Below are 17,739 nucleotides of genomic sequence, written 5' to 3'. Positions count from 1 at the left end.
GTTGGAGCACGCCTCGCCCTCCACGGGGTGTCCCGCACACTGTGGCGTGACTGGTGGCTGCTCCGGCGATAGCGTAGGCAAGCCCGTCGTCCAAGCCTTCACCGGAGAACTGGTGTCCACCAGCGATGCTTCCTCATCCTGAGGAACAGTCAACGTGGCAAGCGGACACCCAGGCATCGATGCTTCTGGTGGCCGGCTGATGACGCGCGAGGTGGCGAACTCCTCCAGCATTAGGTCGACCCACTCGTGAGGTCTTGTGCTCACGCACAGCTCTAGCACAAGCGGATCTGGCTCATGGAGGCAGTGTGTAGCGACAGAGCTAGTAACGTTGTCAGTAGAGGCGACGAGTGCGTCCATGCTCGTGTCGCTCGTCGGCTTCTACGGGTGCCCCCCATGGCCCCTACCATTGGCGGACCCAGCACTAGGGCCAGTAGGGCCATGGCCCTAGTCATGGACCAAATAACCAGGGAGCAACTCTTTAATTTTTTGGCCCATCAGCCCAACAAAGGAGTCAGCCCAGCTAGGAATAGGGCAGCGCATTCACCCGACTCACACCATCTCATCGTCCTCGTCCGTCACTCTGTCTAGAGTCGCGCCGTCGCCCGCCTCACCGCCAAGGGCGTCGCCGTCACACATCGCTCCCTGCCTCCCTCTGGCCTTCGCTCTACATCTGCGGCTCGCCCTTTCTGTTTTGCCTTCCGCGGCTCCGGCCTGCGTGTCTGCCCTGTATTTCAGATATCTTCTTCCTTTTTTTGTTTTGTTTTGTGAGGTTCGGATATGTTCGTTACTCTATTATAAATTGTCTATAGCTATGGAGATCTCGGGTGCCTTCGTGCAAAAAAAAGTACCACAGCTACCAATACATATCCAGATTTTGACAAACGTAGCAAAGTCATATAACATCAAACAAATGCACTGCCTACGTCGTTTTGGTTTTGTGCTAGCTCTGATCAAATTTATTGAAAAACATGTTAGCATCAAACAAATGCACTGCCAAAATGTATTGCTGATGTATCTAATGAATGTTGCTTCATATTGTGAATGTTTGAGCTTTTTTTGTGGATTTGGTTAAAACTAAAGAAGCTTGGTTTAGACCCTATTTAAATCAGCTAAAATAAGTTGCTAGCTGCTAAAAAAGCTCTAGCTAATCCAAACAACCTAGCTTATAGCCGGCAGCTTTCCTATAATAATAAAGCTATCATGGAGTGTTGTCCACATCTTCCTTTCATTTTTTGTGCCTTTCACCGGATAATCTAGCTCTAGATACCATGAGGTGTTGATGGGCAAAACGTCTCTTTATGGTTACACAAATGGGTTGCTAATGTACATGTACAATTATTTTGCATACAACTAAAGTACAATTACGCACCTAAATAGTTCCATATATATACACGACTTACATCCAGGTGCTTTTAATCATTGGAATATGATAAACTTCTTAACGAAATTGGTAGGTGCGCCCTTTCATATAGTAGTAAAATACAATTAGCATTAGAAGGAAGTGCTGATGGAATTACACATTGCGATGTTTTAAATCGCAGACTAAGATATTTAGCTGCGATCTCTTTCAAGAACTATAAAAAACTATAGTGAAATATAGTGGAAGCTATTTCATTTAGCTGTACAGAAAACATGAAAATTTCTAAATTAATTATCTATGGAAACACTTAACCAAACAAAATTATACGAATTCAAATACATATACGAGCTCTAAGAGAATATGCCTCCATATCGATTATTTAGCATTTAGGGCCTATTTGTTAGAGATTCTATGGCTAAAAGCGATTCTCTTTGATTCTTTAGCATAAACTCTCAAAATCACGATAGAATCACCCCACATAATCAGGAGAAGCTATTTTTCAGCTCCCTATCTCTTAGTTCATTTCAGCGAATCACTTCATGTAATCAACGAAGGATTACTTCTCTTTGAAAAACTAATTGGCAGAGCTTCTGCTGGATTCGACAAATAAAGAATTAGCTTTGGAAGCTATACCAAACAGGGCCTTACCATATCGATCAGCATACACAATGCTACGATTAACATCCATTTCATTCAATATTCAATTATCCATAGTTCAATGGTTTATTACATCAATATCAAGTAAAGAACCCCACAAAGAGGTATAGATTGCAGTCCTTTAGACTAAAGAATGGATATTTTCCTCGATTAAAATTAGTGGTGTTAAAGCTAATAGGTGGCTAAGCCAAAATAGTAGTTTTTAGCGAAGCTAAAGCGTCATTAGCGGCAATAGTAGAGGTAAACCTTATGAAAAAACTATATCGAGCTATTTAGAACCCTGATTGTCAGAGAACCCAACCGAAGATAAACAACTAATAAGAAGAGTAAAGAATGCCTCCCACAGACCATATGGTATCTAGACATCTAGTGGATCACTAAGGTTGTGATGCCGCCTTGCTACTAATAATGAGTGGAGCAGCAAACATGATGCATACCCCGGACCATTTTAAGGGCTTGTTTGGCAGGGCTCCTCTCCGGCTCCGGCTCCTCCAGAGGAGCCCTGCCAAACGTTTTTTTGGAGGAGCCGTTTTTCAGTAAAAACAGAGGAGCCGGAGCCGTTTTGGAGGAGCCACAATTTATGGCTCCTCCAAAACGGCTCCGGCTCCTCTGGAGGAGCCCCTCGGGAGGAGCCGTACCAAACAAGCCCTAAGGGCCTGTTTAGAATCCAAAATTTTTTGCACAGTAACCGTCACATCGAATCTTGCGGCACATGCATGGAGTACTAAATGTAGACGAAAAAAAAACTAATTACACAGTTGGTCGAGAAATCACGAGACGAAACTTTTGAACCTAATTAGTTCATAATTAGACACTAATTACCAAATACAAACGAAATGCTACAGTGAACCAAAATCCAAAAATTTTTGGATCTAAACGGGGCCTAAGTGCAACACAACAGGAGCACTACAATGTAAAGGGCAAGGAAGGAGAAGCAACAACCGACCAAGCCAAACAAGAAAAAAAAATAAAAGAAGAGAGAGGGGAGTGGAAGCAACGAACCCTCCTCCACCTCCACTACTCTAAAAATAATCCGCTGGCTGATTAGTTTATGAAATGATGAATCACATCAGCAACAGCGCGGCAGCCCCGCAGCGCGCACACTCCAACCCACCACCTCCCAAAAGCAAAGCACGTTGCTAATCTAACCAATCCCCTCCGCTTGCTTTCCTTTCTCCTTCGCCTTCCTCCTCCCACCACCAACAGCACTACCACCAGCGCTCCATCCATCCTCGCCTCTCCCCCTGCCCCTGCCCCTTTCCCTCCCTCCCCGATTCCCTTGCCCAGTCTTGATCGGGCGGCGGGAGGGTCAGGCTGGCAAGTCGCGCGGCGATGATCTCCTCTCCCTCGCCGTCGCCTTCGTCGTCCCGGACGCCCAAGGGCGGCTCCACTACGCCGCCGCCGCGGAGTCAGGCCAGCAAGTGGCGCAGCGGCGCGGTACGCGGGGTGTACGGGCGGCGCCTGCTGGACGCGCTCCGCGCCACGGGCGGCGGCCAGCCGCGCGCCGTGAAGGCGGCGGCGGACTCGGCGCTGGCGCTGACCGCGCGCGGCCAGACGCGGTGGAGCCGTGCCATCCTGCTGGCCGGCGCGGCCTGCAGCCGCCGCCGCGTGCTCGTCAAGGCGGGCGGCAAGGTCCGGAGGCGGCGCCGTCCGCCGCTGCCGGTGCAGGCCAGAGACAACGCGGCGGCGGCGGCGTTGCTCAAGGGCAAGGGCAAGGAGAAGGACAAGGTGCAGGAGCGGCTCCGCGTGCTGGGCCGCCTCGTCCCGGGCTGCCGGAAGCTCCCCGCGCCCGCGCTCCTGGAGGAGGCCGCCGACTACGTGGCCGCGCTGCAGATGCAGGTCAGCGCCATGCGCGCGCTCACCGACGCGCTGGCGGCCGCGCAGCTGTCGTCGCCGGCGGACGCGGACGCGGAAGCGGAGGCGGGGAGGTGAGGCGTGGCACGTGGGTGGGTGGGATTGATTACTTGATTGATTGGCCTAGCCGCCTGGCCCCATGACATGATTGATCACCAGCTCCAGCCTCCAGCTCGCTCCCCACACCTGCCGGATTCCGATGGGGCATCGGGGAGGGGAAGAAAACAATAATAATTTGCGGTGCGTGCGTTGCTCTTGTCGGGGGCGATCGGTGGTGGGACTAGCGCAGTGATGAACTCGATTGATGACCATTCCATTCCATGCAGCCTGAACTGCTGCTGCTCGTGATTTGTTGTAAATTCCTTAATCCTTACTCGTACCCCCAGCTGCTTTCTACTTGTGCATAAGCAAATGCTGCTCCTCTCATCCTGTGCCTTCTTTCTGCTCTGCTGTGCTGTGGCCTTTGGTACTCTACTTTTGTGTAAGTACAAAAAAATTGGTGGATAATTGTGTGTTGCGTGCCATGATTTTGGTACCAGGGAATGGACGATGGGAATTAATTTGGTGGATAATTGTGTGTGGCGTGCCATGATTCTTGTACCACGGAAATTAACGAACAGAATTAGTGTTGTGTTGTGGCCCTGTGCCCTCTTTCATCAGGTATAATTTTATGTTTGGGACAAAAAATAAAGAAAAACAGAGGAATTTTGTATTTGAATCATATACAAAAAATTCCCCATGGAGTGCTTTGGAGCACAAGGTGAAAGCCATCTTTGATAAGCGCCCTGGCAGGCAAAGTCTCCGGCCACGGCCAGGCAGCCATCCTAGCCTCCAGGCAACGTCTGAGTGGCATGAATGAGCTCCAACCTGTGATGATCTTCAAGGTTGATTGGGTCGAAATCATAACACCGCTGGCATTTTCATTTCGAAAAAAAGACACAGCTAGCGCTGGGCTTGGCAACAAAAGGCCCAATAAAAAGGGAAACCAAACAATAATTGCAGCTATTTAGGTTTATGTTTGTTAAATATAAATAAATCTATAACTAAGATATACATGATCCAATGAGTATGACATTTTTACTACAGTTCAATCATACAATAACTAGTCTACCATAAAAATTTCATCACAATTGGACATAGAAACGATAACTATGAATTATTCCAGCTATGAATTATTTCAGTTAATTATAGAAAAGCATATATCTAAAGCCACAGTAAAAACATCGTAATAAAGCATACCATATTATATGTTCACTGTGTAGATCTGCTCATGTGGAGTCCAACAAAATTGGATTTTCCATTTTATGATTTTTCTATGATTTTTCAAAGATTCTGCCGAAATAAATAAAAAAGAAAAAACAAAACCACCTTTAAAACTGGTCAGGAAGGTAAGATAAACCTTTTTAAAAGTTAAGGGATGTGTTTTGTCTAGTTTTAGAGTTTAGAGACGAAAAACGGACTTTCGTAAAGTAAAAGTTGAGAAGGTAAAGCGGATTTTTTCCCGAGACAAAAGGCCAAACATTAGGAACCAGGCCCGGCCAACCGCCCTCGTAAAAGCCCATCTCAGGACGGTCAGTTTCAGTAAGGTACTCAGGTCAGCCCCCGCACGTGCTGCGGTCTGCGCATTCCCCGCGCCATCCGCCCCTCCGGTGATCCGGTCCTCGCCCCTCCCCGCGTCGTGTCGTGTTGGCCGTCGGGGGCTCCTGAAACTGGAAGGAAGGAGACCCGTCCCCTCGTCTGACCTCTCTGTCTCTCCCTCCGGCATCTCATTTCGCCTCCCTACACCTCCCTCCCAGTACCCGGTGGATGTGGATCCATACAGTGTCCTAACCCCACCACGCAGCGCGAGGGAGCAAAGGAGCCATGGCGGCGGCCCAGCATCGTCAGGTGTGGTGGCCGGGGCGGATGCCGGCGGCGTTCGGGCCCTCCTTCCTCTGCCTCGTCTGCCTCATCTACTTCATCCAGGTTTCTCCCTCTACCCCCCATTTTTCCTCTTCTAGGATCCTAGGCTTCTATTCCCCTGATCGATCACTGCTTCCGGTATATTTCCGATTAGTAATTATCCGCCCGTTGATTGTTTAGATCTCAATCTTATCGCATCCCCACACGACGCTGTTTGGGAGAAATGGACATATCAGATACGCAAAAATGCCTTACTATAGCTTCTAGTATAGGGCAAAAAATGCCTTACTAGCTTCTGAAGTTCTGATATAGGGCACCGAACCGGAAAATTTGATCATTCATGTTGCCATGCTCTGCGGATTTGTCAAGGCCCTGTTTGGAACCGAGGAGGGCGACCGCGTGGTGTGGTGGGAGAAGATCGCAGTTCATTCTCGCGGTGGATGGAGAGGGGCGGTCGAAAGAATAGAGGCCACCGCAGGGCGTTTGGCGGGCTTTTGCTTGATTGTTGCGGTAGATGGGCGAGAATCCGATTTTAATCGGTTCCAAACAGGGCCCAAATCAATTCCTTAGCATGCCTAGTTACCTGCGAGATCCTCGTTTCATCAGTCAATCAACATCTTGAAGCATTACCAAGAGCCTAGCCTTTCTGCAAATCTAAATGATTGTTCACACACGTACTGCTCTCTATTTTTTTTCCAGATCATCCTGCTAAATCAATTACGTTCCTTCGAACATTCTAGGGTTTCAGGTCTTTCGTCTGGACAGCTGTTTCCTACCAAATGAAGGACTTGATGATGCTATCACCCTCCACATCACAGTTTCTGGTCTCCCTTGCATATTTCCCTTGGAGCATTAAACCTATATATGGGTAAGGTTTTGTCCCTCGTCAATCTTCTATTGCTTTTCCTCTTCTACTGCTGGTACCGAAACTTACTGGTGATTCAACAATGATTTTTAGTGAGAAATGGTTAACATGGACGCTACATTTAACTTCCTGCCTGCAGAGTTGCATGCTTATTTTCTTGTTACTTAAGAAACCTATATGGCTAAATGCCTTCACGCATGCATGACTGCATCCATTCTGTTTCATGTTTCTCAGTAAAATCTAAAGTCCTACCTTTTGGCTGCTTATATGCCAATTGTTTTCTGCAGGATCTTGTCAGACTGCATTCCAATTAAGCAGAGGAAGCGTGTACCCTATTTGATCATTTCTAGCTGCCTTTCTCTACTTCCGTGGCTTATCCTTGGACTATCACAAACTTTAAGGAGCTCAGCCAATATGCTTACTGCCTTGCTCGTAGTACAGAATCTGGGATCTGCGATGGCAGATGTTGTTATAGATGCAATGGTTGCAGAAGCAGTTCGATCAGCAGGGTAGGTTTCTTGATGTTTCCTGTGTCCCTATTTGGTATGCTGCTATGGAGTATTGTGAAAACCTACTAATGTTTCCAGGCCGGAGTTTGCTGGTGATCTACAGTCATTATCTTGGTCATCGATGGCTGTAGGTGGGATTTTCGGGAGCTTGCTGGGAGGATATGCATTATCCAATCTCCCAATACATGCTATATATGTTGTTTTCTCAGCCCTCCCATTCTTGCAACTAGTTTCCAGTATGTTTGTTGAGGATTCTCCAAAAGGATTCCACAGTGCAAATGATGAACATAAGTATGTAGACAATCAGAGTTCTGTTACTTCCTTTTCTGAAAAAGGCTCTAGTGAAGCACTTAGATATGAGGGCACTAGAAGGCGAAAGGGAACTCGTAAAAATAATAAAAGGAGATCACTGTCAAAGCAAACTGAGCCTGATGAGAAACACAATGGGTCAATTAATTCGTTGCCAAGTTTGTCTCTGAGATCAGCCTTCTTCAGCCTGTGCACAGCTTTTAAGCAGCCAAACATTCTGCGGTAAGCAAAGATTCTTTTCCTATATTTTGCCCGTTGTATACCCCTAATTTGATAGAAGGTACTAATTGGTAATTTTGTTTTATTTTTCCAGGCCTATGGCATGGTTTTTCTTTTCAAATGTAACAATTCCAAATATCTCCACAGTCATGTTCTATTATCAAACAGAGGACCTAAATTTGGAGGCATCCTTTCTAGGGACTGCACGTGTGATTGGGTGGTTCAGTCTAATGCTTGGCACCTACACCTACAACCGCTATTTTAAGCAGAAGAAGCTCAGGAATATTCTTGTGTAAGTTATCCATTGAAGTTTCTGTGTCTGATAGTTTTCCTTTTGTCATCATGTCCATATGGATTAACGGGACAAAGTAGCTTTACTGAAGTACATTATTTGTCTTGACAAATATATGGATATTGTACTTGAATAAGTTGTCACCCTCTTCTTTTTTGAGCTAAGTTTCAACACCTTTGTCCAGCACCTGCCTGGTTCCTACATATTTGCACAGTACAGGTTTTGTCTTCTTTTCCTGTAACTCTCTTTCTCTTTCTTTTATAATAAAATAAATTGCACAGTAGGGGCCTCCCCTACTTTATTTCCCCTAAAAAAATTGCACGTGTGCATTAAACTGAATGCGTGTTGGATTACATCCCCCCTTTTCCTTTATGTGCATTATGCTATGCTTCTATAAGCCACAGCTGGTCACATTTAGTTGTACTATTAAGCCCCTTCTAGCCCAACTTTGCTGTTTTGGTAAACAAATAAGGTTTGTAGTTTTTGTTATTAGTTACTCTTGTTCCAAGATACCCAACTAAACTTTTAGAAGTCATTGTCCACAGTAAAAAAAAAATCTATTCAAAGCTGTTATGTCCGCTACTTCTAACATGTGCTGTTGATTTTTCCAGGTTTGCTCACGTCGGTCTTGCCGTAATTACCCTACTGGACATTGTTTTGGTGTCACGGTTACACATTCAGTATGGAATTGCCGATAAGTACATGGTGCTGTGGGGTTCTGCTTTGGGTGATGCAATCAACCAGTTCAAGTATGCTTTGTTTAGTTGTGAACCAAGTAGCTCTATGGCATTTGATATCAAACCATTTGCAAGCTTCTGACAAGAATGCTTCTGTTTGGCAGGATGATGCCGTTCCTGATCCTGTCAGGACAGCTTTGCCCACCTGGAATCGAGGGCACACTGTTTGCTCTCTTCATGTCAATCAACAACCTTGGTTCAACAGTAGGTTCATTCCTGGGGTCTGCTCTGGCATCAGCTTTGAACCTCACCACAGGACAGTTTGACAATCTTGCTCTGGGTTTGGGTGTACAGATGATTTGTACTCTCTTACCGATTGGGTTCCTATCTCTGATTCCAAAGGAAGTCACAGGACTAACATCGTAGGTTGAGGGGTGCGGGCCTGACCATACTTGTTTTATTCCTGCTGGAAGGTAATGGTCATGGTCTGTGCCCGAACCTCAAATTCTTGACTCATGCACAAATATACTTACAACTGTGTACCAGAGTGAGAGGAATATACATATCATAGGAAGGAAATTAAAGATAGTTGGAAGATAGACAGTTTTGTTGACAGTATACAGCTCTGTACCAGGATGAGAGGAAAGAAGAGTGCAACAGATTTTTAGGCAAAGGAATTGCAAAAAAAAAGAGAAGATTTTTAGGCAAAGATGAAAGTTACTTGATGTTGATGCTACTTGACATTTGCAGAAATGAGAACAAACATGAAAGTGATGTTGCTAATGAATAAGTCTGTGCACGTCTTTGGTTTTCATTAGCTGCGTTGTGCATGTATTACGAAGTGGTATGTGCATATACTCCAAACTTGTTGCTATGAATATGGTCATTAAATCCATTGGAGCAGTGAAAACTGTTTCAGAAGCGCTCGTGCTCGGTTCAGTTAAGTTGAACGAAGAACTAATGTATCGAACAAGTGAGTTGCTCCATCATAGAAGAGTTGCTCCATGATAGAAATTCAGAATACAACAAAAACGCACCCATCCCCTTGTACAACTAATGTTTCAGCTGTTACAAAGAATGTAACCACCACCACCCAAAGCCTAAAACTATAGCTAACTGATGACACGAAATTAGGTGTCTGCCTCGTGTTCTGCTTGGAGTCAAAAATTTCTGACAGTCTTGCTTCAGATTCAAAGCTATCTTTTAGCCTTTGCTGCCGAGTTCACTGGAGGTGGTGTTTTTGCACCTCTTTTGTCGTTTGAACCTGACAATAAAGCAAATGCACTTTCAGTACAATAAAATGGGAGGATCAGACAAAGCATCCTTTGTTCCATAACAACAGAGTACATCATAATCTGAAGTAAAATAATCTGGTTTATATTCATCAGCAGCAACTTGTTTTACCAGTAAACATCCCTAGTGCTATTAAAAACAAATAAATCCACTCCAGAGCGTCAACCGGGGATTAGTATGTACAGTTCTAAGGGCATTAAAAAAATCCCCCCTGATAATGATTCTCTATCCAAGGTTAAACTAATTAGCAAGCAGGTAAAGGGTGATCAGCTAAGTAAGAATGGGCATTGACCTTGTTCAGGCCATGGGATCCAGGAGAATGGCAGTGGCTTGTACTTGCTGGCAGCACATGCACTGGTGGTTTGACTATTTCTTATACCTTCCAACAAATGACAAGGCATGGTTACACTTCAGTTAACTCACCCAGACACAAAAACCCTAACTATATAACTGATTTAATCACTACGCAGAGCAGCCTACATTGTTATGATTTCAAGGATCAATGTAAACATATAAGAGCAAATGGAGTTCACTGGATCTGAAAACTTACTTGTATCCGACTTCCCTCCAAGAGAAGATCTGCGTGACATAGTTGACGGCGGTGGTGGGATACCTGTCAGTGACTGTCTTCTCCTTAACCTAATATCAGCTGTAACTGGGGAGGCAATATTATGGCACGCGTTGGCTGTGATTTTAGTTGGAGTCCCTTGTGCTGAATGTTGCACGTTCCTGCAAAGTTGCAGAAACAGGAAGGCTGTTATCATCAGTAATACGTGTCACAAGAAAAAGCGTGTATCCTAGGGCATACCTTCTTTCAGTGCCGTGAATCAATCTCCCTATGCTGCTTTGAATTGACTTCCTTAGATGAGATCCTTTCTTCACTGCAGTACCTGTCATTATTTTCTCCAATTTGGCGGTGGAAGGAGCATCACCGCAACTTGCTTCAGTGCACAGGTTCCTTGACCTACATGGTGCTGCCTCTGGAGTATTTAATCCTGATTGCTTAAGTAGATTATAAACTTCAGAGGGTAGCTGACAAAATTCCACTGTATCAACTGTACAAATTATCTTCTCCTCCTCTCTAACAAGATCTTCAGCGCATGTCACTGGCATCTTCCATAATGGGCAAGGAAAAAAAATGTCAGCTGCCACAGCATTGAATGATATGAAATACACTAAGAGCAAGATGCACCTTTATTAGTGATTCGTGGTGGTTGGTGTGACGGAAGCCATCAGTGTTGCATTCCTTGTCATGGGTTATACCCATAGCTGAACGAGGCGATTTCAGTATTTTTCTTTCTGGCATCCTGGCTTTATCAGAACTAGCATTCTCTAGGCTTAATCTCCGTGGCCTAGGGGGTGTGCGATCCAGTACTTGCTTTGTTCTCTCACTTGTGGTTGCATTTTCCTTCAGTTTAAGAGATGATTTTTCCAGTTCTTTGCTTGCTAATGCCTTTTTCAGAGTGTCTACCTGAAGAAAGGCTAACTTTTCAGACCTTTTTCGGCATGTGGAACAAAATGGCATACATAAAGTCAAATATAAGATCATGAAACAGCAAGGATTCAATCGACATGAGTGTCACAGAGATAAACACATGTTGTTTTGAGGGAAAAAATGTTCTATCAGATATTTCACCCAAAAATATAGTGACCAAAGAAACAAAATTTTAGCTCAGTGCAACAGGACAAAAAGATAATCATATTACATTGTTGACCACTGGATTTGTAGCGGACCAGAAAGTTACCTGTTCTTTAAGCTCTCTTATTTCACTGCTTTCTTTGTTTGCGTGTGCAGTTCCAAGTTCTACAGTAGAAGCCCTCTGAGCAAATTTCAGTGTACTAAGGGTTTCTGCACAAGATTCTGCTTCCGGACTTATGTGGGAAAACATTAGCGTTTTTGCATTCCCCCCTGTCATTGATATTGCAAAATGTATAGAGAAGTTAGAATTGCATATATAGCTTGAATTTGAAGAAAAAGTTGCCCTAGGAAGCTTAATTTTACTCAAAACAGAAAACAATAGTCAACAGGCATCAGACAAATTCAGGCATGATGAAGCCACGAAGTTAAATTATGATGTTAAAAAGATGGGTCAGAGATGTAGAACCATTGGACCACCCAATAAGTTGTAGATTAATGTGCACAAAATTGCAAGATCATTTTATAATGTGCAGCCAGATATACCTAATGAACTCTGTAGTAGTTGGGTGAGTTTACTATTTCTGTAAGGAATGTGAGAGTTCTTCTGTGCTAATGCGTTGATGACATCTCCAAGGCAGGAGAGGGACTTGTTAATATGCTGAGCCTCCTTCAATCTGTCTCCTGTGGCTTCTGACCTATCAACCCTTTCGCTTCCTGCAAGATCCACCAAGTGCAAACTGCTACGGCTCACATTGCCAGCAATGTCCTTTCCATTTACATGGACAGTTAAGATACTGCAAGAAAGCATCCGAAGTCAATTGCAGCAAGTAATAAAAGAATAACAGAAAACAAACATCACTAGAAAGTAGCCTCAAGACAATGTTAGTGCAGTTGTGCAAACCTGTGGGAACGACTGCTTCTATGGTTTATTGCTGTTGATCCGGAAGCTCGGTGCTTTTCACCCAACTGCATCAAATTGATTACATCAGAAGGAGACTGCACTGGGCAGATCTTTGCATCTGGAAGGTTCAATAAACCATTGTTCAAGGAAGCCCTTATATCTAATGTGAACTCAATGTCAGGAACTAACACAAAAACAAAAAGAATCATACATTGACAAAAGTAACAAGAATAATATGTAAGGTGTGAAAGGATATTTTGTGCTTGATCTGTTCTCATTTAGAAGATCACGAACTTGTTCATTGTATATTTCAACCATCTGCACCCGTATATCATATTTGACATCCTCTCTAGAAGTTGATATGTTGAAGAGATCATTCAAGGCTCTGTAATTAATTCCAAAATCCTTGGACAGCCCACCAGATGGACCACACTAATCACCAAAATACAGAGATAGAAGATCCATTAGATGTGACCAAAATATATTCCTAGAAAACTAAGAAATTACTGTATAAGACATGGTTTGCCTCATACCATTGTATGGGTTTTGCCGGAACCTGTCTGCCCATAAGCAAATATGCATACGTTATATCCATCCATGACAGATCTAACCAAAGGTTGTGTCTCCTTATACACCTCATCTGCACAAAGTTGAGAGTGATGATGTAAAACTAAAGAAAGATGTATTGAACTACAACTGATTTACCTTGAGTAGTTGTTGGCCCAAAAACTTTGTTGAACTGGAAGATTTTACGTGCACTTTGTGGTTTAACTGGATCACAGACCATCACTGACCCATCGGTTCCAATATGTTCGATTGAAGAAATAGACTCTGAATTAAGAAGTGGCCTTATCCGGCAGAAGACTCGGATATTTCCTACAAATAAGCTTTCAGAAATCTCTCGAACAATGACTTAAATAACAACAAAAAACAGTGAATTAGATCATGTGATACCTCGCAGTTCTTGAAGCATGTTATACAAGTTTCTGTTTTCTTTTACAGCTTGGTTATAACCAAGGGCAGCTTTGGAAAGATCTTGGATATTTTCACCTGTAAATATAAAGTTGCTGAGTTAAACCCACATAGTGCTGAGAGAATGTTATGTCTAGTGCAAACAGTGTACCTAATTTGGCCATGTCATCTAGAAATTGGGTCTGCAAACACCTGAAGTTGACTTTAACATCTTGAAACATTTTCTTGAGGTCCTGCAAAAGTTACCAAGTGCCAACCAGAAGAAGCATAAAAATTTTAACACCACAAATAAAATTTTGATATGATACAAAAATGCACTATGAATTCTCACCAAAAGTTCAGTTTCATGTGCTTGCAACAGCAACTGTTTGTTCTCAATTTGTGAGTTGGAATGCTACATGGAAAAATGGTACTTCATCAGGACAAGTGCTAGGAAAAATTTAGATTCACGGAAGAATGATAATTATTTTGCTCCACCCTAATAACATGTGTATACATAATAAGAGTTCATTATGTTCCTGTATTCCTTGGGCAAAAATATTTATTCTGCGTCTTGGCCATCAAGTATGCTAGTAAGAATCCAGTATCAGTAATCGATAAAAATGAAACCTTGCTGTGGACTGGGAAGACAGCAGCTCTAAGTGCAGAATCCTGCTACAACAAATTTCTTACTATTTGTCTCTGCAAAATTTTACGAAATAAAAAACAACCTCCAGCTCTGTACTTTGTTACAAAGAAAACCCTTATGGATACCATGTTAAGAGATTTGCATCATCACTGGTAAAGAGCACAAAGCAAAGTCAATTCTTCTAACTTCTTCTAATTGTTTTAAAAAATATATGCATTTCCCGAACTAAAGATGAATGCAAAACTGTACCTCAATACAATGAGTTGGCTCATTCTCCACCATAAGCTTTTCTGGAGATAAAAGCTGAAGATGTTTGAAAGGCATAACAGGGATTATTGTGTGATATAAATAGCCTTACACACAGCATGCTAGGCATTTTGTACAGGTCCAACTGATGAAATCACTCACACAAGAGAAAAGGAAAGGAAATATTTTAATTTACCTGTTCTTTTCCCAGCTGATTTGCTAAAACAGCACCAATAAGCTTTGTTGGATCCTGAAAATAAAATCAATCCTTGTCAGTCTGGCACCTGACATGGACAGTACAGTATATTAACAAAAAACATGGAATAACTTATTATATTCAGAATGACCTTTTTCAGAATGTCTTGGTCAAAATTTTCCTTATAACTCAACATAGAATCTACTATAACTTTCTGAAGTTTCTCCACTGCCTCTGCAAATGCACAATCTGCAAAATTAATCAAGTGTGCAGACTATACTAATTATACAGGATAGCAATGCCATAAGTTGCAATTCTAGTAAAAGTAGCATTAATACGGGTAGCAGGAGTGACTTATCAATCAGAAAATATTTAGGCATAAAGTGTGTCGAGCAAGCCAGGAGAAATGTGGCACAAACCTTTCATGTTAGGATCTACATTTTGAAATGGCAGTGTGTCAGCATCAGCCTCTGTCAAGTATAGACACTTTTGGGAAGGAGAAGGTCCCAAAGCAACATTTTCGGATTGAATATGTGAAGAACGCACTGCAAGAGGTGATTTCATGTACTTGATAGGCCCATTGGCTCCGCCGGCTTGCTTCCATTCATGGTAAGACTTCAATGAAATTACACAGTCGACAATCTTGCCCACTGTCCCAGCATCAAGATTGTCCTGCAGAAGCAGCCCTATTACAGTGAGTAAGCATCGTGCTGTCAACATTAGTTTCATGAGCAAATGTTGATAACCTTATCTAAATCAGATGCCTCAAAACTCGGCAGCTTCAGTTTGTTCACAGCAACTAAGAAGTTGCGGATGTTCTCGAAATACTGAAAAGCCGTCAACGGCTGGCTATCGCAGGGGGCATTTGTGATAATCTTGGCCACAGCACCAGGCTGTAACTTGTTGATTGCCTTGCATAGAACAATGCCATTCCTTAGAGAAGCAACAAATTCCTGCTCCGACGGATAAGGGGCCAGGCCGAAGGAGCCCACCATTGCTTGGAGCCAGGCTGCAGCCTGATGCCGCCTCAATGCTTGCAAAGAGTAAGAAAGAACAGTAGGCAAAAATAATATTATAGGGGCAAAACTTGAAACTGCGCGTTCCACTGAAGAAACTTCAATTCATTTGTAGCATAGCATACACAGATTGAGCTTGGTAAAGCCATGACACTAGACTAGTAACAAAACCATATTGCTGCATAATTATATAGGGTGCTTGGTTCAAGCAATCACTCTATTCTAGATGAAGTGCTGCATCATAAGTCCATTTTTCAAGTTTGCTGGAAGTAACGATGGATCACCTATTCCATTCCACAAAAAGTAAGGAGGATGATGGATTAACTCATTCCTCAAAGCAAACACTAATAGAGAGAGGGCAACACTGCCCTGGAATCGAAGAATCGCTCACAGCTCGCTTCGTTTCTTATAGAAGCAGAGTTGTAGTCACGAACTCACGATCAAACTAGAAATTGCATGTCCCCCGCCTCCCCGGGAATGAGTTACATACATCTCAAAGCCTTGTTTAACCAACAGAACATCAGGTATCATACCACCGACACATCAGGGCATCTTTCAAGTCATCATAAGATTGAAGAACACCTTCCAGATGATCAAGATGTGAAGCGACTCTATTATCGGCGAATACCGCACCCAAGTTGCCGCAGAAGACCGAGGACCGCGGAGGGAAACCCCACCTAAACCCCGAACAAAAAACAACGGTCGAAACCGAGGAGCCCCTGGAGATCTAAGCACGCGAGAGGGATAAACCGATCGAAAGTCGAGAGAGCAAGGGACGGAACTACGGGAGATATGTAAGGTCAATACCTGCTTCCTCCGCCTTCCGCGACGCGAGGCGGCCGTCGCGGAACGACAGCCTGCGCGGCTCCGTCATGGCTGCGCCTCGCGCTCCCCGGGGGCCGGGGCCTTCGGCGAGGGCGTAGAAGCTTCGATGGGAAGGAGACGAGGAGGGGGAGCAAGGAGATGGCTGGAGGAGGGGGAGGAGGAGGTGGTTTGAAATTCGAAATGGGCTGCGGTTGTGGGGCCCAGCCCGACGCGGCGGCCGTTGCCCCGAGAACCGAATCTGTCCGAGATCTCGACACGCGCCGGCCGCACCGCCGCTCTAAACACACACCTGTCGGATTGGACGGCAAGTACGAGGTTCCCTTTTACCGCTGGGACCCACGAGGCGTTGGGTCCGTTGGTCAGTCACTGCTGTCTGCCTGTGCCGCAGGTCTGGCAAAGACAGGTAGCCAGCTGAGGGCACGTCCAACGCTAGCTAATGCCCGCATGCAAGCAAACTTTTTTTTTTTTTGTTAGGCCTTGTTTAGTTGATGAAAATTTTTGTGAAATGATACTGTAGCATTTTCGTTGTTATTTAGCAATTAGTGTCTAATTATAGTCTAATTAGGCTTAAAAGATTCGTCTCGTGAATTTCGTCTAAACTGTGTAATTAGTTTTATTTTTTATTTATATTTAATGCTTTATGCATGCGTCCAAAGATTCGATGTAACGGAGAATTTTGAAAATTTTTGCAAAATGAAGTGCAACTAAACAGGCACTTAGAAGCTTTTGATAGTGCATGGAGCAGCTTTTCTTGTTTTCTCTGTTCGTGAAGCAGCTACTTTCCGTCCCTAACACGTTTTTCACCGGTGGCTTCAGCTTTTTGTGAGTTATACCTCTAGTGTTTTGACCTAACACTAAAACTTATCATATCATTATATGCATTGCAAAGCATTCATGAAGTAGAAAATTTTGAATGCATTCACTAAATAAGCTTTATTTCATAATGTTTATTTCATGTGATGTGATTCAAAACCCTAAATAAAGATCATGACCACAAGGGTCAAATTTCATGTGATCATGTGAGGCCATGTGTCATTTGACTCAAATAACCCTAATGGGCCATGTTACTGGTCAAAAATCATAGTTAAAGTAAAAGGAAAACAAATCAAATTTGAATTCATATTCAAATCATAAAAGTCCTTTTTGCCCCTTTGGACTAATTCAAAATTCATGTGGAATTTGGGTTTGAGGCAAAAAGAAAAAGTTGAAGATTATTTTATAAGGATCAACTTTGGTATTTAAAGTTTTTCAAGTTTACATATAAAAATTGGAGTAATTTTGAAATGATTCAAATACTCAAATGCACCCCAAATTCAAATTTCAAAATGAAGGTAGAATTTGAAAATGTTCCTTGAAGCAAAGTTGTAGAGTTTGAAAAG

General features: G+C 43.5%; 3 protein-coding genes across 5 annotated transcripts; 2 read left to right on the top strand and 1 right to left on the bottom strand.

The window, feature by feature from the left end:
- The first annotated feature begins 3,017 nt into the window (after positions 1–3,017).
- Positions 3,018–4,318, top strand: LOC136457636 (transcription factor bHLH150-like). Its single transcript, XM_066457665.1, has one exon. It carries the CDS (start codon positions 3,350–3,352, stop codon positions 3,947–3,949), a length of 600 nt encoding a protein of 199 aa, XP_066313762.1. The 5' UTR covers positions 3,018–3,349; the 3' UTR covers positions 3,950–4,318.
- A 1,132-nt stretch (positions 4,319–5,450) lies between these two features.
- On the top strand, positions 5,451–9,456 carry LOC136461649 (probable folate-biopterin transporter 4). Of its 2 annotated transcripts, none has more exons than XM_066460939.1 (7): positions 5,451–5,836; positions 6,514–6,641; positions 6,926–7,147; positions 7,226–7,678; positions 7,770–7,967; positions 8,579–8,716; positions 8,809–9,456. In XM_066460939.1, exons 1-7 carry the CDS (start codon positions 5,735–5,737, stop codon positions 9,068–9,070), a joined length of 1,503 nt encoding a protein of 500 aa, XP_066317036.1. In that variant the 5' UTR covers positions 5,451–5,734; the 3' UTR covers positions 9,071–9,456. The 2 variants fall into 2 exon arrangements, with proteins under 2 accessions (XP_066317036.1, XP_066317037.1); XM_066460940.1 differs by having other exon boundaries at positions 5,452–5,836; positions 6,473–6,641.
- Positions 9,457–9,608: 152 nt separating this feature from the next.
- Positions 9,609–16,572, bottom strand: LOC136461648 (kinesin-like protein KIN-14A). Of its 2 annotated transcripts, XM_066460937.1 has the most exons (20): positions 16,343–16,572; positions 15,266–15,552; positions 14,939–15,191; positions 14,671–14,753; positions 14,520–14,573; positions 14,327–14,380; positions 13,781–13,843; positions 13,601–13,682; positions 13,432–13,527; positions 13,183–13,353; positions 13,011–13,117; positions 12,734–12,909; positions 12,478–12,642; positions 12,120–12,370; positions 11,683–11,846; positions 11,130–11,408; positions 10,746–11,050; positions 10,488–10,666; positions 10,230–10,316; positions 9,609–9,908 (listed from the first exon to the last, which is right to left on the bottom strand). In XM_066460937.1, exons 1-20 carry the CDS (start codon positions 16,407–16,409, stop codon positions 9,841–9,843), a joined length of 2,991 nt encoding a protein of 996 aa, XP_066317034.1. In that variant the 5' UTR covers positions 16,410–16,572; the 3' UTR covers positions 9,609–9,840. The 2 variants fall into 2 exon arrangements, with proteins under 2 accessions (XP_066317034.1, XP_066317035.1); XM_066460938.1 differs by lacking the exon at positions 10,230–10,316.
- Positions 16,573–17,739: the final 1,167 nt, after the last annotated feature.

The sequence above is a fragment of the Miscanthus floridulus genome, chromosome 6 (assembly GCF_019320115.1).
Source record: "Miscanthus floridulus cultivar M001 chromosome 6, ASM1932011v1, whole genome shotgun sequence".
In the NCBI taxonomy this organism is placed as follows: domain Eukaryota; kingdom Viridiplantae; phylum Streptophyta; class Magnoliopsida; order Poales; family Poaceae; genus Miscanthus; species Miscanthus floridulus.
Note: the sequence above shows the minus strand (reverse complement) of the source record. Positions and strands in the feature narration are given on the sequence as shown.

Bases quoted from the DNA above. Each gene is read 5' to 3' on its own strand.
- LOC136457636 (XM_066457665.1), top strand. From the start codon at position 3,350: ATGATCTCCTCTCCCTCGCCGTCGCCTTCGTCGTCCCGGACGCCCAAG.
- LOC136461648 (XM_066460937.1), bottom strand. From the start codon at position 16,409: ATGACGGAGCCGCGCAGGCTGTCGTTCCGCGACGGCCGCCTCGCGTCG. The intron at 13,844-14,326 runs GTACAGTTTTGC...TTTTCCATGTAG, and splicing joins AGCCAACTCATTGTATTGAG to CATTCCAACTCACAAATTGA. The intron at 13,354-13,431 runs GTATCACATGAT...GCTTATTTGTAG, and splicing joins CATGCTTCAAGAACTGCGAG to GAAATATCCGAGTCTTCTGC.
- LOC136461649 (XM_066460939.1), top strand. From the start codon at position 5,735: ATGGCGGCGGCCCAGCATCGTCAGGTGTGGTGGCCGGGGCGGATGCCG. The intron at 5,837-6,513 runs GTTTCTCCCTCT...CGAACATTCTAG, and splicing joins GCCTCATCTACTTCATCCAG to GGTTTCAGGTCTTTCGTCTG. The intron at 7,968-8,578 runs GTAAGTTATCCA...TGATTTTTCCAG, and splicing joins AAGCTCAGGAATATTCTTGT to GTTTGCTCACGTCGGTCTTG.